The sequence below is a fragment of the Eumetopias jubatus genome, unplaced genomic scaffold (genome assembly GCF_037043125.1).
Source record: "Eumetopias jubatus isolate StellerSeaLion01/CBP00866 unplaced genomic scaffold, mEumJub1_p1.0 scaffold_4, whole genome shotgun sequence".
NCBI lineage: Eukaryota > Metazoa > Chordata > Mammalia > Carnivora > Otariidae > Eumetopias > Eumetopias jubatus.
In genome coordinates, this window is record NW_028274810.1 from 91,386,528 (window position 1) to 91,407,634 (window position 21,107).

The 21,107-nt window shown below is 55.1% G+C and overlaps 1 protein-coding gene across 2 annotated transcripts; it reads right to left on the reverse strand.

Annotated features, from left to right (window-relative positions):
- Positions 1–428: 428 nt before the first annotated feature.
- ALPL (alkaline phosphatase, biomineralization associated) lies at positions 429–17,492 on the reverse strand. Of its 2 annotated transcripts, XM_028090821.2 has the most exons (11): positions 17,417–17,492; positions 14,180–14,299; positions 13,710–13,825; positions 12,396–12,570; positions 11,434–11,609; positions 8,173–8,316; positions 6,206–6,275; positions 4,172–4,306; positions 2,067–2,258; positions 1,444–1,563; positions 429–769 (listed from the first exon to the last, which is right to left on the reverse strand). In XM_028090821.2, exons 1-11 carry the CDS (start codon positions 17,475–17,477, stop codon positions 504–506), a joined length of 1,575 nt encoding a protein of 524 aa, XP_027946622.1. In that variant the 5' UTR covers positions 17,478–17,492; the 3' UTR covers positions 429–503. The 2 variants fall into 2 exon arrangements, with proteins under 2 accessions (XP_027946622.1, XP_027946624.1); XM_028090823.2 differs by lacking the exons at positions 13,710–13,825; positions 17,417–17,492 and having other exon boundaries at positions 14,180–14,245.
- Between the last annotated feature and the right edge of the window lie 3,615 nt (positions 17,493–21,107).

Here is a 21,107-nt window from a genome sequence, read left to right on the forward strand (position 1 = left end):
GGCCCTGGAATGAGTGAGCAAACCCCCCTCCTGCAGAGAAGAACCAGGTCTCCCAGCAGGTGCATGGACATGAGCACGATGGGGCCTGGTGGTTCCAAAAGGGGAGGGGGAGTGGGAAGATCAGATCCGGAATGTTCCGCGGAAGCTCCAGGGCCTCCAGGTCTGGAGAAATGTGTTTGCTAGAAAAATAAGATGCTTTGAGAATTTCTGCAGTCTGCGTCCTCTGCCTGCCCAGAGAAACCTTCTCTGTTGGCCAAAGGGGCAGCAGGGAAGAAGCAGAGGCCAGAGGCCAGGAACTGGTCTGGCCCCAGTGGAGGATTCCAGAGAGGAGCGAGGTGGGCAGCAGACTTTGGTTTCCTGGGTCCTCTTTCTGGCATCTGTAGAGGCTGTGAAGGTCCCTGCCTACCTGGCCCTTGAGGTGCGGGCTCCCAGGCGGTGGGCCGCGCTGAGAGAGGGAGGCTGGCCATCCGTCATAGGCTGGTGGGTGTCTGGGCCCTGGGCCCTCAGAATAGGATGCCCAAGGGGAGCAGGGTCAGCAGGAGGAGCAGGGGGCCTGGAGAAGGGCCACCTGCCGAGCTGGCCGAGGCACAGTGGTCCTGGTTGGCACCGATGCAGGCCGCGTAAGCCATCACGTGGGGAATGTAGTTCTGCTCGTGGACACCGTGCAGCAGGTGTGCCATGGGCCCCTTGGCAAAGACCGCTACGTCCTCCCCACCATGGGTCTCATGGCGCAGGGGCACGGCGGACTGCGCCTGGTAGTTGTTGTGAGCTGCAGGCCAGAAGAAACACTTGCTGAGAGCCTGCCGGGGGGGCTGGGCTCTGCAGCTGCTTCTCCCTGCCCTTCCAGGCGGCTCGAAGGCTCTCCTCTTATTGAGGACACAGAGGCTCAGGGCAGGGCTGTCACTTTGTACAAGGGCCACAGGATTTGGGGCTGGGTCTGTTCTGATACAGAAGACTGCCCTCTCGACCCCCAGAAGAGAAAAATCCCTGAAGAGTCAACCCAGGAGAGCCTCTCGCCATTGGCGGCATAGCTAGACCCCCAAGGACTACTGGGGCCATCGTGAGCCAGTGAACGGTCAACAATATGGAACTGGATGAGTACACCGAGAAGGCTCGGATTTGGGGAATTACGTAGCCAGTAAAAACGACAGTCTAACAGCAACAGGTGCTGGGCACGTTAAGTTCTCTAGACCCACTTAGTCCTTCAGACAACCTTGGGAGGTAGAACTCTTTTACAGAAGAAAGGGAAGCTGAGAAAGGCAAAACTGCATGCCCAAGGTCACAGAGCTGCTCAATGGCAGAAGGGGATTTGACTCAAGATGTTCTGACTCCAGTCCTGGCTATATGGAGCCCCCTGACCTTGGCCACGAGGCTACAGTGTTCCCAGGCCCATCCCCACGGGGCGCCCTGCACCTTCCCTGCCCCGGATTTGGGCAATCTCACCATAGTCCACCATGGAGACGTTCTCTCGCTCACCGCCTACCACCTTGTAGCCAGGCCCGTTGCCGTACAGGATGGCGGTGAAGGGCTTCTTGTCCGTGTCACTCACCATGGGGGCCAGACCTGCGCAGGAAGGCATCGGCCAAGGAGTCACGTTGGAGAGCCAAGACTACAGTCCCCAGGCCCTAGCTTGGCAATCCCTAGATCCCCTGTGAAGAACCTTGAACCACTCCATGAAGCCACCTTCCAAACCTGACTGATTTCCCACCAACTACCCCTCCGTTTTCACTGTGCCCACATCCCTCCCACCTGTTGGTCTACCTGTCCGTCGGTCCATCCACCCATCCATCTTCTCCCTAGGCCATGCATCCATCCTCCCTCATTCTGCTATCCACCCATCATCCAGGTAGCCACGCATCCACCCCCCCGAGCACTCACTTCACTCTGTCCCCTCATCCTGTAACTGCACCCCCCCCAACAGTACCTCCCCTTTCTCACCCGATTCTCACACAGTCCCACACATGCCAGGCCCTGAGCTTGCTGGCTCTCGCAACCCTCCTCCCTGCTCCCTGCTGGGCAGACCATCTGGGTGGGCCCAGTGCCCACCCCAACCGAAGCCCACCTACCAAAGATAGAGTTGCCACGGGGGGTGTACCCGCCAAAGGTGAAGACGTGGGAGTGGTCCGCAGTGACGACAGTCAGCGTGTCTTCCAGGGAGGTCATGGTGCCTGCCTTCCCAATTGCCCAGTCCATCTCCACCGCCTCGTGCAGCGCCTGCTTGGCCTTGCCCTCGTGATGCCCGTGGTCAATCCTTCCTCCTTGAGACACCAAGGCAAAGGCCTTGGGTGAGGGGGAGGGGAATATCTGTGCCCCCAGGTCCTGCCATGCTACTGCTGGAGGAACCATTCTTTGGTGGGGAACAGCCATGTGCCAAGTACCACGCCAGGCATGTCATGCCGCCATTCAACCTTTACGGCGGCTCAGCAAGGACAGCCTGTGGACCAAGGGCCCAAGCATGGAAAGAGCCAAGCCAGGACTTAAGGCAGATCCACCCAACTGAAAAGCTGGTGCTCTGTCTGCCACCCCGCATGGCTCTCAGAGCAGCTTCCTCGGATCCTCGAAGGAGTCTGAGACCTCTGACGGGTGGAAACAGAACCAGCGTGCCTAAGTGCCTACTGGGTGCCAGGCATAACAAGCTGTGTCTCATTTCCCCTTCACAACAATCCTGGGCAGAGATGGGCACAATCAGCCCCATTTACAGATGGAGCAACTGAGGCCTCGGGTGCAGAAGTGATGTACCCAAGGTGGGATGGCTGGGATTTGAACTTGGGCATAAATCTCATTCTCCATGCCTGGGCAGTGCCCATGGCAGGCCTCCATAAAGGCCTCGAAGCCTGAGGCCTGTGCCACCTCTCCTAGGTGGGTGCAGGAGGCCTGGCTTTGCGCCTGGCTTCAAGGTCATGGTTAAGGGCTGCATGACCTGAGGCGACCCCTCCTTGTCTCTAATAGGAGGACGCTGCCCGAGTGAACACTCCCAATTCTGAGGGTCCTGGGTCTGGGCGTCCTCCCTTCCCACTGGCCTGAGCCTTACCACGCTGGCCTGGCAGGCTGGCAGGGTGGGTCCTCCCTTTGTTGTGGTTCTGGGAGCAGTCACAAAGAGGACTGCTCCCGGGGGAGCCCGTGCTCACCACTACTGGTTCCTGGCTGAGTCCTTGGCGTCAGAGGCCCGTTTGGGCCAGGCTGAAACCGCCATGCTTGAGTGGGAACCCCAGGGTTTGGCAAGAAAGCCGCCAAGCCGGGCGGGTGGCCACTGGCCTCTGGAAGGCAGAGGGGCCTGAGTGTGTATTATATGTATGGTGAGAGTGTATGTGCAAATGTGTGTGTGTGTGTGTGTGTGTGTGTGTGTGTGTGTGTGTGTGTACAGGAAGAGTTCAGTGAGGCAACATCTGGAACCATGGGAGACAATGGCTGTTAGAACTCTGGAAGATTCTGGAAACTTTATCACTTCCTCACACTTCTATTGTTATTGACTTAGCTATTGTGTAATCATAATAATGGTAATAATAGAAACATGGAAAATTTATTTTCTGCTGGGCCCTGTTCCAAGTACTTTATGTCTCTGAACATAATGGATGTTAATAACCCTTCAAAGACCATTTTTGGCCTCACCTTATAGAAATGTGCAGGCAGAGGTCAGACGGCACCAGCAAAGAACCCGGGCCTGACTCCAGGGCCTCCCAACAGCGCTAGGAAACCCCATGAACACTGGCATACAGCACTGCCAACTCCTGAAGGGACTGGCTCTCCCAGTCTGGGGGACCCGGGATGTCCCAGGGTCATGAATCTGACTTTGGCCCCACAAGGGCCTGGTAACAGCAGATGCTCACCAACCAGCTGAGGGCTCCTCAGATTGATAGGCATCTGCCGAGGATGACCCTGGACCTGTCTTTTGGGAGGAGTGAAGCTGAGGAGCCTTAGGGAGGGACCCCCAAAAGGAAGCCTCCCACCTCCTCTTCTGGGAAGCCTTCCGGACTAGGTGGCCTGACAGGTTATACTCATGCTCAAAGGAGAACAGCTTGTTGGGCTGGGAGCTTCAACACCATGCATAACCCGTCTTCCCGAAAAGTGGACGGTTGTCTTTGAGAGTTGGAGCACCCCATCCCTGGACCCCAGGGCTATATACCCAGAGGCTCCCAGGGAAGTGGCCCTGCAGCCAGGCCTGGAGCCCTACCTTCCACCAGCAAGAAGAAGCCTTTGGGGTTCTTGCTCAGAATCTTGATGGCTACCTCCACCATCTCGGAGAGTGACGGGTCAGTCACGTTGTTCCTGTTCAGCTCGTACTGCATGTCCCCTGGCTCAAAGAGACCTGAGGAGGATGTGGACAGTTGAGTTTTCCTGTGACCCTGCCAAGGCACCCCACCTCCCCAAGGAGCCTGGGCTGTCTCAGGGAACAGGTTCCCCACACACAACTTGGGGTTGGAGCAAGCAGGGAGGAAGCTGTCCACAGGTGGGTCCGAACTGTGCCCAACACCTTGGGAGCACTGCCTCATTTCCCCGTCATAGCCACACTATGGTGAGGGGATCACCACGTCCATTTTACAGAGGAGGCTGAGGCACGGGTGCTCAGTAGCCTGGTGTCTTCAGCTGCTAAGTGGGCGATCCAGGATTTAAATCCTTCAGTGCCGTCCCAAGCCTGAAGGGCTCCAGACACAGCACCGCAACCCCCAGGCAGAGGACCGTGGACTCAATGGGGCAGCTTGGGTGTGTGCTTACCTATCACGTAGAGGTCAGGCTTGAAAGGCATAGTGCTCTGTGCAGGGAAGTAGCAGAAGGTTTGGCTCACTGTCCCTTCTGCTCCCTGAGCTTGGTTTTCTTACTTATGAAATATGATTGAGCCATTCCTTGCCCAAGTCACAAGATTCCACATGTACCAGGTTGGTGCTTCTTGCCCTAGATGTTCTGGATCCAGAACACCTTGCCCCTTCCAGGAGTATGTGCACCTCCAGACAAGAGCTCCAATGGACAGAATGCTCACTGTGTGCCACATGCCCTTCTAGGGGCTTTGGAAGCACCCAGGCACCAGCCTCCAAGATGGCGCCTTGTAATCCTGGCCTTCTGGAATTTATACCTTTATGTGTCCCCTCCTACGCTAAGATTGTCCCCCTCCTACGCTAAGATTATCCTAAGAATACTGCAGAAATGATGCTATATGACTTCCAGACCAGGGCATAAAATATGATGGCTTTAGCCTTGAAGCCAGCTGCCATGTTGTAAGGACACCCCACCAACTCAACGGAGAGCTCCATGTGGCAAGGACCAAGCCTTCAGATGACTGCAACCTAATGGGAGACCCAGCTAAGCTGCTCGAAATTCCTGACCCCAAGAAACTGTGTGAAGTAATAAATGTTTACTCGTTTTATTTTTACTTATTTTTTATTTATTTTATTTTTGGTTTACTCTTCTTTTAAACTGTTAAGTTTGGAGATAGTTTGGAGATAACAACTTATACAATGCATTGGCTCATGTGTACTCATGACAACCCTGAGGTCATTAGCCCCATCTTACAGAACAGTCATCATTCCTACTTTATAGAAGAGAAAACTGGGGCACAGAGAGGAGAAATCACTTGCCCAGGGTTGGACAGCTTACAGGTGGTAGAGTGGGATCTGAACCCAGCACCCTGGCTCTAAGATCCACGAGTGGGCCAGATGTGCTACATGGGAACTGGCACGGCTCTCCATAGCCTGTAAGTGGCATAGGGTGTTTGCCATGTGACCCAGGCAAGCAGTGTGTGTGTGTGTGTGTGTGTGTGTGTGTGTGTGTGTGCCCTCGTGTGCCTGCACGTGTGTGTACGTGTGTCTGGGGGATCTTCCAAGGTGCCCAGCTTTGAGCCCATAACCTCCAATGACACACCCAGGGCCTAGGGGCTGTGCCCCTCGGGAAAGGTTTACAGATTTTGCCACCACTCACTGGGCACAATGCCAGGTGGGACGGGGACCCAGCTGTTGGCATGGTGGGGCTCAGGGCCTCATTCCACCGAGCCAGGGCCCCTACCCTGCTCCCCACTCCTTGGGGGACAACCCCTAGTCAAGACCAGCAGAGATAGTCTGGCGGGCTTCTGCCCAGGCCACACAGCAGGGCTGGCTCCAGGTCTTCTGCCCCAGCCACGGGGTCAGAAGTCCCCCTGGACTGGACTCACAGTCCCAGCCCCAGGGCACCCAGCTGGGTGTCCTCCACTCCACACACACCCCGCCCCCTCACTTACCCAAGAGGTAGTCCACAGTGTAGGGGTCGAGGGTCAGGAGTTCGGTACGGTTCCAGACGTAGTGAGAGTGCTAGGAGGAAGGGCCTGTGTTAGCCACATGGGGGCCGGGGGGTTGGGAGGACTGACCCCAGCTGCTCTCAGGGTCTAGGGAATATATTTGTTTCCTTCAGCCATTTACTAATCCCTCCCTGAGGATCTACCATCTGCCTTTAAGAAATGACGAACAGGCAATTCTACAAGTCTAATGCAGGGGAATGAGAATGGAGGGGTGGGGGGCGCTGTGAGCCCAGAGGCAGCATCAGGGAGGGCCTCCTAGTGGAGGTGATGTCCTCATGGGGCCCTGGACGACAAGAAGCCAGTGATCAGCCTGGGGTCAGGAAGGAGAGTTTCAAACAGCAGGGAGGGATCATGGAGCCAAGAAGAGGAAGCTATGGGTCACCAGGTATGAAGTGCCCATCAAGAGACATGGGCTGGGTGTGTTATGGAAGCTATGGACAGCCAAGGAGGAAGTAAAGCCCTAGTCTGCCCCCAGAGACCCCATCGGAGAGGGTGATAAAGGAAGTGCGGCTTCCCCAGGACAGAGGCCACAGGAAGAAGCTGGCCGACGTATCTGGAGATGGCACCACTCAGCGCTGGGCTGGGGGTCATGGCACAGCCAAGAATCAGCTGTGCATCCTCAGGGCAATGAGGATGAGGAAAACTGCCCTGCTCTGGGCAATGACATTGGGATCTGTGGTTCTGGAGCCTCAGGGGTTGTTATGGGAAGGAGGGTGAGAAGGCTGAGGAAGTGGGGCTCCCCTGTCCTGCTTCGCTGAGCTGGTTCTCCTGTGTTACCTCATTCGGTTCTCCCATCAGCCCTATGAGGGAAGTATTGTTAGGCCCATTTTGCAGACGAGGATACTGAGACACAGATGACAGAGCCACCCAGTGGTGAAGGGGAGTCTGACTCTAGAAGGGTCCAATCTCTCCCTCTTGGAGTCTACACGGAGCTCCAGGGTTAAGCAGCTACCCAGGCTAGAAGGGTTAAACCCTGGCCCCATGTTCCGCGTAGAGAAACTGAGGCTAGGAGGAGCAGTGTCTCTCTGGCTTGGGCCAGGAAGGGGCTCTGGCCCGGCTGGGGCTGACTCAGATGAACGGAAAGGGTTCAAAGCAGCGCAGTCCCACCCTCATCCACCCTGTGGGGGCCATCCTCAGGCCCCTGCCCCCACCTTGCTTTTGGCCCAGCCCCATCCCACAAGGCTCCCCCCGGGGGCCAGTCCTAGAACCCTCAGAAACCCAACCCCAGAGTGACATCAAAGTGGCTCCCAGGCTGCTCCCCACTGTCTTCAGTCCTGACCACAGTCATTTCCAGACCCATCTGCCCCGGGCCCAGCGGCTGCCAGAGCCACTCCTGGGAGCCAGCACTCAGGCCCGTCCAGCGCTCCAGGCTTCCTTCCCCTGCACGTGCCCTCGCGGGGGCCAAACCAAGTCACGATGGAGAGTAGCACACTCCCCTCCCTGCCACCTCCACCCCTCCTCCTTCTCCTCTTCCTCCTCCTCTCAGGGCTTGTCAGCCCCCCCTTGTGTTCTGTCCCCTCCGGGTTCCCGTAGCTCCTGGGCTTCTTGCCATCCAAGCACACAGTGATCCACAATCCCTTGACCATCTGATTCATCCTTTGGAATTCATGCCCAGTGAGGGGTCCTGCACACAGTAGGAGCTCAAGTGGCCTGAATGTCCATGCAGGTGATTCCGTGGCCCACCCTCCTCACTGCCTAGCTCCCCTGGGTGCCCGCCCCCCAAAGGGAGGAACTGATTGATCACCTACTATGTGCCATTCATGTATCTGTTAGACCATTTGGCGCCATCGAGGTAAGAATTACAACCCCCTCCCCACAGAGGAGGGAACAAACTGAGATTCCGAGAGGGGTCGCCCCGCCCCTCCCACCACAAGCCAGCCCTGTAGCCTTGTGGCCCCTGATTGGGTTACCTTGTGTCTCGGTTTGAAGTTCTTCCAGATGTCGATGAGGTTCAGGCCGTCCAGCCTCGTGCCCCTGGACTTCTCGTCCATCTCATACTCCACGTCGGTGCTATTCTTGGGGAACATGTACTTCCGGCCGCCCCCCATGATCACCTAACGGGGGACAGAAGCCATCAGTACCCCAGGGTTCCAAGTCTCAAGAGCTGGGCTCCCGGAGGCGCAGGGCATAGTGTGGACGCTTCTCCAGCTCGGAGAGTCTTGGTTTTGGTCCACACTGCCCACCCCGAGCCTTTGCTTTTCCACTTGGGGAGATGAAATCGTGCATATATTAGGACGGCGGTTTGGGGCTTCTGGGTGAAATACTGATAACTTCTCCTACCTGGCTTTCCAGAAGCCTGACTCTGTTCCCACTCGTGTAACAATAACACCATCTACGGAGCGCTCACAGCGTGTCAGGCACTAAACACTTCAGATACGTCATCTTAATCAACTTCATTACCAAGGCTGCCAGGGAACCCGTGTCCCCATTTTCCAACTAAAGAAATGGGAGCAGATACGTGATTTCTTTTCCCCCTAAGGCCACACGGCCTTAGCCAGGGTTCGAACCCGGGGCTTCCTTGACCCCAGCACGGGGGCCCTGGTACATCTGTAGAGCCTGCTCTCCCCAGTGGGAAGCAGCATGTCGCAGGCGAGAGCCTCTGCCAGGGAGGTCTCGGGGCAGCCCGGCTGGGAACCGGGGCAAACAGTGGCCGGCGTTCACGTCTGTGTAGTCCTTGCCAGGCTAATTTTGCTCACCACGGCTGGCGTGCGCGGGCGGACGGACGCGGGACTGTTTGTTTTCCTTGGGAGTCCATGTTTGAAGTCCTGACTATTTTTAAAATGGGGCCAAGAGCATAACAGCCACCACCTGCAGTGACTGCCACACCGGTGTCCTCCTGTCACCGCGGGCGCCAGGCCAGGCCGCCGCCCCTGGACACCTTGGGAGAGTGGAGCCCAGCTATGGCTGGCCTCAGATCCACCGCCCCAGGCCTGACATTTCCTATGTTCTGCTCTGCCTTCCGCTTCATCCCAAGTCCAGGCGGATCGTGGGGGTGGGGAAGGCGCCTGGGGCCAGCCTGGGTCATAGGGAACTGGAAAGGGCACGGGCTTAGAAGTCAGACTTGGGTTTTTTGACTCCGACTCTGTCACTTACGGGCCGAGGGCCTGTCATTTCACCTCTCTGAGCCTCCGTTTCCTTATCTGTCAAATGGTCAGGATGGCCACAGAAGGAAATGCAGTCATGCAGTATTACAACGTAGTCCCGACACCCGCGGGCGGCCCCAGCTGAAGCCGTTCTCACTGGCCAAAGTAGTGGACATCAGAGTACTTCCAAAGAGGCGAGTTCCTCCCTGCCGGCCCCAGCCAGGAGCTCTGGGGGTGGGGCAGGCTGTGAGGCGAAGGAGGGGGACCCTGGGTCACCGGCCCCCGGCTCCCCACCCCCGTTCCCACAGAACCTGACCCCTTGGCATTTTCAGAGTGGAAAATGAAGCCCCCAATCTTCTTGCCTGGAGCCTCATCATTTCCAGCCCCAGCAGGGACTTCACACGCTCATTAAACTCCCAAATAACAGACTTGCTGTTTGGCTTTGGGGTTTGGGTTTGTGTCTTTCTTTCTTTCTTTCCTTTTTTTTTTTTTTTAGCAAAAGATATTTATTTTCAGGGCGGACACCAGGAGTTGTGTTTCATGCGCAGCCTGGGGGCTGGGGGGCTTTGGGGCGGTGGAGATGCAGGAGCGGACGGGAGGGCAAAGCGGGAGAAGAGAGAGGAAGGGGGGCAGTGTTCACCCCGGTCCACCCCCTCACTCATGCCCCGGCTCAACCCCCAGTGACCCGAGCACCCCAGTCCACCCTCCCCCCACGGAGAAGCCTTCCCTAAGCTCCTGTCCCCCTCTCAGGCTGTTCCTGGCACATCTCCCCAAGAAGCAGCCCCGTAATTACACCCTGCACTTGTACAACAAATGTTCTCACATCCATGACCTCATCTTGGCCTCAGCGGCCCTGGAAGGGGGCAGGTGGGGCTCTCTATTCTTGTTGCACAGGTGGGGAAACTGAGGTTCAGGAAGAGGAAGCAACTTGCCCCAGGATGTGCATCAGGTGGAGGCAAAGTCAGGACAGAGGCCTGGCCTCAGATACATGCTCACTAGGAGGGACTGCCGAAACTGTTTGTCCTGAAAGGGGGTGCTCAATCCACTGCTTAGGAAAGGGAAGTCATGGGTGGGGAGACGGGCCTTGGGAACTGGGTTGGTACATGGGGGACAGAGGGTCCGGGAGCCAGTCCGTTTGTCTGGTGGTGGTAGAAACAGGTGAAGGGTAGGTGGGACCTGGGGCTTTCTCTGAGCCTCACTGAACCCCTATCTTAGTTTCAGGGCGCTAAAAATCCCCTTGCCCCCTCTCCAGACCACAGAAGTGGGTAACAAGAGCCTAAAAAAAAGGAACAAGCAGGAGGGCCTCAGTTAAGAACAGAGTAGGGGCCCCTCTGAGCACCAAGGGAACAGTATCTGGGCTGTGTGTTCACACCTGCGCACAGGAGCCGGCCTGGATGCCAAAGCTGGGAGTCAGGGCCGGCCTATGTGGCTTGTGCAGAATGCCACCACCTTCTGAGAACCCACTAGGTGTCAGGCCTTACTAAACTCCAAGGGCTTATTTTATTTGGATCTTGCAATGGGCTGACGGGGGAGGCACATGTCACAAACGGGCCATCAAAGGGAAGCTACAGAGTTTAACTGATCCAAGGTCACACAGCTAGTAAGCGGTAGGGCAAGGATTGGAAGCCTGGAAGTTCAAACACGAGCGCTCCTGCTAACCACTGCCCACACCATCTCCTCTCCGGGCTTCCTGGTCGGGCGCACGGGACACGGGCCTGTCTGTGCCTGTGGGCATGTGCAGGGCAGGTGCTCCCCTCAGATGGCCACGGGGTCACCCCTACCTCCACCGTGCTGGCGGGCATGGCTGATGGTGCAGCGCCAGATCCCAACTTACAGAATAATCCCTGGGCGCCTGATTCTTGGGGTGTGGTGGCAGCCACATCAGGGCTTATCCCTCAGCCCCACCGCGGAGAATGCTTCCAATGCTCCCTGCCCCAACCGCAAATCCCCTAATGGGCTGGGAGCCTCCCAGGTGTGTGGGGAGCCAGGCTGGGCGGCTTCTCCTGAGCCAGCAGAGGCCTGAGGCCCAGCAGAGGCCCCGCCTCACAAGCCCGCCCATCCCTGAGCAGCCTGCACCCCCACACTCGCCTCGATGTCCCTGACGTTGTGCATGAGCTGGTAGGCAATGTCCTTGCAGCCCTGGCTCAGGGCCTCCGGGGGCATCTCGTTGTCTGAGTACCAGTCCCGGTCAGCAGAGTGGGCGTAGGCAGCACTGGGGGTGGCGTGGTTCACTCTCGTGGTGGTCACAATGCCCACAGACTTCCCTGGCATGTGGGAGAGGACAATTGGGGATGGGGCTGTCCAAGCTGTCTTCTCCTTCCCTCTCCTGACTAAAGACTGGCCTCCCATCCATTCCACTGACTGCCTGGGCCTCAGTCTCCCCACCAGTCCTGCTGGGATTGGTGGGGGGGGGGGGGACGGTGGCTTCTGAAGATCCCGACAGCACAGCTCCCTTTACCTCTGTGGCCCTCCCCTCCTTGATGGCCCTTGAGCTGTGAACACCTGGGCCGGGGTCCTCCCTTCCATCCTGCACTCTGCAGACCCACCCCTCCACAGGAAGCCCCCCGGCTGCCCTGCAAGAACACAGGGAACCTCCTAAGGGCTCTCAGGGGGTGTGGCTCTGTCACCTTGTCAGTCAACCTCATACCCTAACCCCAAAGTTCCCAGGACACCAGCTAGGGCCCCCACTTCCAGGGAGGAAGGGCGAAGTAGACACTGATCTCCCATGGGGCCAGCCCCAGGCTACGTTCTTTACCTTCCTCACATCATACGGATAAGGGGGCCATGTTTTCACGGCCATTTTATTGTCAAATAAATAGACTCAGGGAAATGAGCCGGGACTGGAACCCACATCTGAGTAACCCCCTAAGCCACTAGCCTTCCTGATCATGGAAGGGATTCCACGAATATCCCCCAGGCTCCCAGCCACCAGAGCTGGAAAAGCCCTGGAGAGCATCTTTCTCTGCCCTCTCCCCATTATCCAGTGGGGGCAGACTGAGGCCCAGACGACACAGAGCCGGGCCCTACTCCCTGCCACCACCCCCACTCACCAGCATCCTTGGCCCAGCGCAGGATGGAGGTGACCTCGTTCCCCTGAGTCGTGTTGCACTGGGCGCGCTGGGTCGCTGCGCTCACCCCCACGGTGCCCTCATTGGCCTTCACCCCACACAAGTAGGCAGTAGCAGTACCTGCGCTGTCAGGGACCTGAGCGTTGGTGTTGTACGTCTGCGGGTGGGAAAGGGGGCGTCAGGAATCGGCCAGGCCTTGCTGGTGGCCTTCACCTCACCCCCACTCACACCCTGAGGACTGGGGCATGATGGAGACAGAGGGGCCTCCTGTGGCCTTGGCGAAGCCCCGCTACCTCCCGAGGTCCCCCCGGAGCCACAGTATCACCTAGCCACTTGCGTCCTCTCCCCATTCCCTGTGCCCTGGCGGCCAGGGCAGCGGGAAGGGGTGAGGGCAGCCCTCCAACAGGCAGGGGGGTGGGGGCCGGGTCACTCAGGCCTCTCTCTGGGCCTGGGGCTGTGGGAGCCAGCAAGGGGATGGGGAGGAAGGTGAGTCCTGGAGAAGGGGGCGGGTCCTTGAAAAAGTGACGGGGGCGGGAGGCTGGGAAAAAGGGAGGAAAAGGGAGGGGGCAGCAGGATCTAGAATGGGGAAAAAGGCCCCCCTCCCTCCCCCATTCAGACCTCTAGTTGAGACCCCAAAACTCTTTGCCTGTCTTCCTTCCCCACCAGCCTGTGAGCCACAGGAAAAAATCCCAGCCCCTGCCGTTCTCCCAGAAGTGAGCCCTGGGCCCGACCCAGGGTGTCCAGAGGATGTTCAGTACATAACGGCCCCAGCAGGGACCCCAGTGGGGACCCCAGCAACAAGAACTGCCACCGCTAATCTATCACCGGAGGCGCCTGGGGAGGGCATGAATGCAGCGGGGCCGGCGCAGAAGCACATGCGCCATGGGGTTCCGCAGACAGCAAGGACTAAAGCAGAACAGCTCCTCGGGGGTGTTGGAAGCCAGGGGGGTCGGCGGGACAAGGGACTGGGGGAGAGCTGGGGGGCCTGCCGGCTGCTGTCACTTAGCCTGGACACCGGCTATGCAGACAGGTACAGTCTGTGAAAACTCAAGCTGCCCGCTGGGGCACGTGGGCTTTCCTCTGTGCCGGTTATGCGTCAATCGATTTTTAAATCGACGACGAGGACCCTCAAGATCAAGTCTTGGTGAGCAGCTGATGCTATCCTCCTTTCACGGTGGGGCCACGGAGACCCCAGGAGGGCTGACCGCCTCACCCGCAGGCCCGACTCCCCTGCCCTTCCTCGGTGTGGCCAAGCTGAGAGGTGGGAGGCTTGGGCCCAGGGCGGCCGGAACTCACCTTGGAGAGGGCCACGTAAGGGAACTTGTCCATCTCCAGCCTGGTCTCCTCCCCGGGGTTGTGGTGGAGCTGACCCTTGAGGATGCGGGCAGCCGTCACCGTGGAGACACCCATCCCTGCCGCAGGGGAAGGGGGGGGCTCAGTTTCTCGGGCTCCCCACCTCTCCATCTTGGGCACCTACACTTCACTAGTTTGGGGCCAAGGCTGGCTGGGGCGTGGGCACCAGAGCACAGTTCTGTAGATGTGACTCGGTGGCCCCTTTCTCCCTCCCCTCCCCAGACCCTCAGGGACTGCCTGGCAGAGCACACAGACCTGTTGGGTCCACAGCCCGGCCCCCCATCCCCTTAGACATGCTCACCCCCCAGGCCCCAGCCTCTTCAACACAGCCTCCTTCCACCACAGCCTGGCTCCCTGAGCCCCTACCTAGGTGCCCCCACCCAGCCGTGTTCTTGGGGACCCCCAGGCCTCACCATCTCCCAGGAACATGATGACGTTCTTAGCCACATTGGTGTTGAGCTTCTGAAGCCTGAGGGCATATTTCAGGGTCTGCTGAGCTTGGTCTCTCCAGTACTTGGGGTCTTTCTCTTTCTCTGTAGAGACAGAGAGGCAGAGTTTTCTGGCAGGGGTGGGGGGCAGCTTCCCGTCCCCAGACATTACAGATACCCCAGCTTCTCGTGCCTGAGGGCAGGGCTGCCTGGACTTGGGGGTAGGGAGCCGGGGCTGTCTGTGTCCGCCAGCCATTGTATGGTCTGTAGACCTGGGCCAGCCCACGGCTCAGAGATACCAACCAATGTGCCCAGGGCCACACAGCTCTGGCTTCACCCCCCAGGGCCCACGCTGTTTCTTTCCACCCCATACAGAGACATTCTGCTAAGGCAGCAAATGAATTGTGCAAGCACAATTAGGAGGGTAATGTTTAATCTGTTCAAGAGAACAAACTACTTTCACCTGCAGGAGTCCCCAGAGGTATCCAGCCATCAATTATAAACTCTGCTTGGCTTATTCATTAAAGTCAGCAGAAACCTGACTTAGCAACAGCACCAACAGCAGCACTGGAAAGCAAGACTGCCTTTTGTTTTATGAATCCGATTTCAAGCCATCATGCACAATCTCACCCCTGTTAGGAGAAATTAGCAAAGAGGAGGATGTCCCGTGTCCCTAGTCTTGAGAAAACGCTCTTCTCCCCCCCCGCCCCCGCACCCTTCACCCTGCCCCCGTGCATCCAGCAGTCAATCCTCCAATGGAAAGAACATAGCTGCAGTGCCTGACAGACCTCAGTGACAACCACAGCTGTGCCAAGGACCCCCGTGGGGGCAGGTCACACCTCTCTGAAACTCCATTTCCTTCACTGTCAAATGCGGTTGTTTGTAGATTCCTCTCAGGGTCACTGTGGGGGGAGGGGGGCGGCCGTGTTCAATAAATGACATACTTGACCCCCAGGAGATTACCATCCCCCACCCCCAGGAATAATTCCATGCCAGACCTGGAATCCCTTGTTCTTCCAAGCAGAGGCCCCGCACACTAGTCCGCGCCGCCTCCCCCTGGCAGCCTCCGGGGCCATCGCCCTAATGAAGGGCTCTGCCAACTTCACCCATTTCAGGCCTCACAGGCAGAGCCCCGTGCTGGAGGCTGGGGAGCCTTGGCCCTCCCATCCAGCTGTGCACCTTGAGGCAAATTCCCACCATCTGAGTTTCTGCCCCGAGGAAAATGGGAGTCCATAGCTTCCTAGAGGCAGTTTTAGGATTGAGATCCAGTCTCAACAAATTCCAGAGCTGGTGGTGGTTTTGATCAGGGCTGGTTCCCATCTCCTGCCTTCCTCCACACCTACTACAGTGGCAAGGCGTCGGTCAAGGAGCTTCTCTGGCCATTTGGGTGCGATCTGGGTGGTGATGCACTTCTTCCCGTCTTGACTTACCGACAACCAGTCCTTCCCTCCCCTTCCCGAACATCCGGGCAGAACCCCCCTTCCCCCAGGGGCTGAGCTGACATCAGCCTGCCCTGCATCCATTCCTTCTTGACTCCAGCTGTGATCCCACTCTGCCAGGCTCCCTGCTCTGGATGCTCCTTGTGAGACTGGAAAAGACTGGCGAGAGCCCTTGTCTATTGCACCAGCGCCACCCCCTAGGGCCTGACCCTGAGAAGGGGTTAGTGGATGTGAAACTGACTTCATTGTCAGAGGACTGGCTTAAGCAATCATGGCCTTGGACAACTGAGTATCAGGAGGCCATTGTTTTTAGAGAACATTACATGACATGCACAAATGCTCAGAATATAATGCTAGGGGAAGAGTACTTGTCAGTATGTACTGTACAATTCCATGTACATGAGTTCCAAACAGGCTCAATTCACGTGTGGTGGCAGGAGTAAGCCTAGGGCACTTCCTTCGGCTTGGGGGCGGGCTTGGTTGGGGAGTGCATACGAAAGCCCTTAGCGTCCCATGACTGCAAATGTTCTCTCTTAATCTGGGTGGTGCTTGCATGGGCATAAAATATGTAAGAACTCATGAGGCTATACATTTTTTAAATTGGTGCACTTTATAAGTTATACCTAATTTAAAAAAAAGAGGAGACAATGTAACACCACTACACGCCCACCAGAATGGTTAAAAAGGAACAAATACAAAAGACTGAACTGCTGAATATCTGAAGATTTTTTACATTGTTGCTTGTTCACCTTTTCACTTTTCATCCATCTGTTTAGCTTTCACACAGGTGGGCTGTGAGTGTTGAGAAAGCAGGGACGTGGTCCCACAGAGTGACTGGAGATCCCCAGGGATCCACACTGAAAGGCATCATGGGATCGAGAGGGGGCACAGCCTGAGACCCTGGCAGCTTGGGTTCCATCCCCAACCCTGACTTGCTGTGTCACCAGGGGAGGGCCAGTCCCTTCCCTGCACCCCAATTTCCTCATCTGTTGAAAATATTCTTCCTAAGAGCACCCACTCCCTGCCTAACACTGACTATACTGTGGGATTCCCACAACAGCCCTAAAGAGGAGGAATTTACTCTCTCCACCAGACAGGTAGAGAACTTCCACGTGACGGACTGAGCCAAGGTGGGCTCCCCTCTCCCGCTGGGACTGAGGCTCGGCGGCCCTTGGGGTGTCCAACCAGATACAGATCTAGGTTGATAATGTGCATGTGTTACTATGGAAGGGATGGGGAAAGAAAGCCAGTCTTGAGAAAGGTGAACGCAACTCCAAATCTAAGCCCAGTCTCCGCGGAGGTCTGAATTTACAGTGTAAGAACCCCTAACTGAAGAATTAACATAAAAACTTGTCTAGAATTAGTTGAAGAATCAAACACAACAACACTGCACCATGGAAACACTTCCATGTGAGTCTCCAATAAGAAACAAAACCAAACAAAACTCCTGTTGAATTCACCGGCAAAAATTATAAGCTATAAGGAAATGTTATCACCACGGGGGAGCATTAATTAGACAAAACCAACAGGAGGCTTAGCAACCCAAGACTTGGCATAGTTTATACCCTAATTAAGGAATAGGATCATCTAAAGAGAGAAAAAGAGTGGCCTGTCCAACACTAGCACATGCAAGAGCAGAGCTGGGACCTCCTGCTCTGGGAACATGTGTTTCCAGCTGTTAGATCATTTGGATAGTTCTATGACCCTGAACAGAGATACTGCCCTCCTCCTACCCCACTGGCACCAAGTTTCCCCGCCCTTCTGCCTGGGTCCTCCAGCCTACCTGGCACAAAGGAGTTGGTAAGGCAGGTGCCAATGGCCAGCACTAAGAAGGGAGAAATCATGGTGCCCTCTCCAAGACCTGCTTTCTCTCTCCGGCCCAGAGGTGTGATCAACGTGGGTGGGAGGGGATGGGCTGGCAGTGGTCAGATGTTAATTGATGTTCCAATCCTAGAAATTAAAGGGAAAAAAAGACATGTGGGCCATAGCTCCAGAATTCATTCGTCCATCCACTTATACATTCACTAATTCATTCATTATTTGTTGAACATTGATCACCGGCCCAGCATGGGGCTGGGCACTGGGATGGAAACCCAGGCAGTCCCTCCCTCAGGAAGCTCAATCATGCAAACGGTCATGTAAGTATAATGAGCTTCATGCTGCAAAGTGGTTCCTTCCCCATTTCCCAGGTGAACTCCCACTTCCGGTCCATCTGGAGCCTGAACCCCACCAGAGTTCGGTCTTCCCGGGTAATGATTCCCAAACTGCAGCATGCACCAGAATCTCTTAGAAGGAAATAGGCCCAGGGTCCACCTGCCCTCACCCAGACTCCTGAGTGCATTTCTAACAAGCTCCCAGGTGAGGCTACTCCTGCTCCTGATTCTGACTAGTCTGCAGCCTTTTAATGACCCGTGTCCCAAGCACAACAGAGACAAAACAGAGTCCACCCTTTCTTACAGGGACAACCACATTTGCCACATTCTCTTCTAGAACTTGGCATTTACGGATATATATATATCCGTATGAGATATAAAACCTATAGGAGTGACCCAAAGAAGACTGGCTGCTAAGGGTGCCCATTTCTGGGTGGTGACATTTCGGAGGATTTGATTGCCTTTTCCCTGTCTTTTCTGCATTCCCCAAATTTTCTCCTGTGTTGAGATGTTACCTTTATAATTTAAAAAAACTGTTAAAACACACACACACACACACACACACACACACACACACACACACACGAAGGAAATACACCAAAACGTTAGCTGTGGTTTTCTCTGGGCAGTAAGACTATGAATGATGATTTCCTCTTCTTTTTATTATTATTTAATTTTCCAAATTGCCTAAAATGAGCATGTACTCGATGGCATAAGAAAGTTTTTAAATTGTGGTTATCCTGTCAGGATCACAAGGGGTAACCCCAACTGCAGCTGAGAATGCACTAACCCCATTGTGCAAAAATGTTGCTGAAAGAGGAGAGCTTTCAAAAGGCAAGTTTCACAGGAAAATATATTTCCACCAAAACCGAGGTAAAAACAAATACTCTCCATTTGTTGCGGGAAGCAGCAGTGATGTACAACGTTCTACCGTTGGGTGTCATGTCAGATAAGAAACCACTCTGCTGTTATCAAAGAGAATCTCTATTCAACCTCAAAAACGTGCATGCTGGAGACGCCTGGGTGGCTCAGTTGGTTAAGAGTCCGACTCTTGGTTTCTCTCAGGTCAGGAGCTCAGGGTCCTGAGACCAAGCCCTGCGTCGGGCTCCCGAGCTCAGCGGAGAGTCTGAGATTCTCTCTCTCCAGCTCCCTCTGCCCCTCCCCCTGCTCTCATGCGCACACGCGCTCTCTCCCTCTCTCTCCCTCATAAGGGAAAATACACACTGCATTTCAGTGCCCAGAGGTGAGGGCTCACCAGCACCTCCACCCACAAAACACCCAGAATTCACCAAAAGCACCATCCAATTGCACCCTTATGCTTTTCCACCTGCTTCCGCATCCACCTGGCTCCTTAATGGGGGGCAGTAGAGCAGGCAGGAACTAAAAGGAAACACTACATCTGACATCTACCAGCACTTAACTCTGAGAGGCATGACTTCTGATTTCTTTTTACTCTACCTTTTTCTTTTCTTTTTTTTTTTTAAGATTTTATTTATTTATTTGACAGAGACAGACACAGCGAGAGCGGGAACACAAGCAGGGGGAGCGGGAGAGGGAGAAGCAGGCTTCCCGCCGAGCAGGGAGCCCAATGCGGGGCTCCATCCCAGGACCCTGGGATCATGACCTGAGCCGAAGGCAGACGCTTCACGACTGAGCCACCCAGGCGCCCCTACTCTACCTTTTCCAATTTTTTTTTTTTAAGATTTTATTTGAGAGAGAGAGAGACAGAGAGAGAGCAGGAGTGGTGGGGAGGGGATAGAGGGAGAGGGAGAAGCAGACTCCCCACTGAGCAGGGAGCCTGATGTGTGGCTCAATCCCACAATCCTGGGATCATGACCTGAGCCGAAGGCAGACTTAACTGACAACCCAGGTGCCCCTTTTTCAAATGTTTCTAGAGTAAACCCTAACATCAGAAAGAATGCTATTAAATTGATATACAGTGTCAATACACCACAATATTATTCCAAATAGCTTAAAAACCGGCTTAAAAAGGCTTCTTTCAGGAAGCCTCCCAGATGGCCACTCATTTGAGGATGCTACCTCTGAACTTCATACCACCTCTACCATTGTGTGTATGTCCCTGTTTTGAAAGTAATTCTTTTCTGGTCCATTTCCCCCACCACACTGGGAGTTTCTAAGAGCAGGGACTTTGCCTTGTTTGTCCATACTCCAGTGCTTGACAATATTAGTAAATATTGACATCAGTTGAAAGCCAATGCTCTGAGGAGGAAGGCAGGGGGAAGGGAAGAACCACCCCCAAATCCTTCCTTTGTGTGTGCAGAGAAGTACACGTATTGGCAAGTGCGTAGAGTGTAACTAGGGTATCCATTCACTGCCAGGAGTGGGTGTAGATCAGTACAACCCCTTCGGAAAACTGGCGGCATCTACCAAAGCCAAAACATGCATATGCCCTCTGACCCATCTATCTCCAACAGAAATGCACACATGTGCGTTCACCAAAAGACCAGTATGAGAACATTCGCATCACCTCTGTTCGTCCGGCCTCAGAACTGCTCCACCTTCAGCAGGATGGAGAAATACGCTGTGTGAGTTATCAGAATGGAAATCTAAGCAACAGTCAGGATGAATGATCATGATTGACAACTCCACACAACAACAGGGATGAATCTTGCCAAGGTAAAGTTGACTGGCCGAAGCCAATCCAAGAGTACATAGAGAGTAATTCCCAAGATACAAAGTTTAAGGACAAAGCGAGGGGTTAGAAGACAAGACAAAGGTTATACTTGAAGGTGTGGAGACCGAAGGGGGCACAAGGGACTTGTGATTGATCTGCAGCCCAGTTACATGGGTGGATTCCATCTGAAAATGAAACAAGCGGTTGATGTGTAATATTGACACTTTCCTGCATGAGTGCGTGTGTGTTTTATTTCAAGAGGATAAAAACAATACTAAGAGCTTAGGTAAACAATCTATAAACACAGACAGAATGCAAATGACCTATGTACTGCACGTCACTGTTTATGAAGGCTTCCATCATGATTTCTCACTAGTAACCCCTACAATGGACAGAGGTGGGGCTGTGATCTCCTTTGCAGGTGAGAAAACCAAGGCTCATGATAGTTCACCATGCACTGAAAAATAGGACTTAATCCTCTCTGCCCCTTGGGCCCAATACAAACAAGGAAATAAGGAAAAAGAAAAGTCAAGGGTGGCCCCAGGAGATCTAAAGGGCTCATCCGGCCTGCATGATTATTCTTATTTGTTTCTCTCCTCTGTCAGCCTGATGCTCTGGGAGAGTAAACACCATTTTCCCCATTGTTGAATCCCCAACCCTGTGCACACAGAAGCAGCTCTGTAAAT

Excerpts from the sequence above, each read along its gene's own strand:
- ALPL (XM_028090821.2), bottom strand. The coding sequence starts at position 17,477 with ATGATTTCTCCCTTCTTAGTGCTGGCCATTGGCACCTGCCTTACCAAC. Across the intron at positions 11,610-12,395 it reads GCGCTGGGCCAAGGATGCTG|GGAAGTCTGTGGGCATTGTG; the intron begins GTGAGTGGGGGT and ends CCCACATGCCAG. Across the intron at positions 4,307-6,205 it reads CACTGTGGACTACCTCTTGG|GTCTCTTTGAGCCAGGGGAC; the intron begins GTAAGTGAGGGG and ends CATCCTCCTCAG.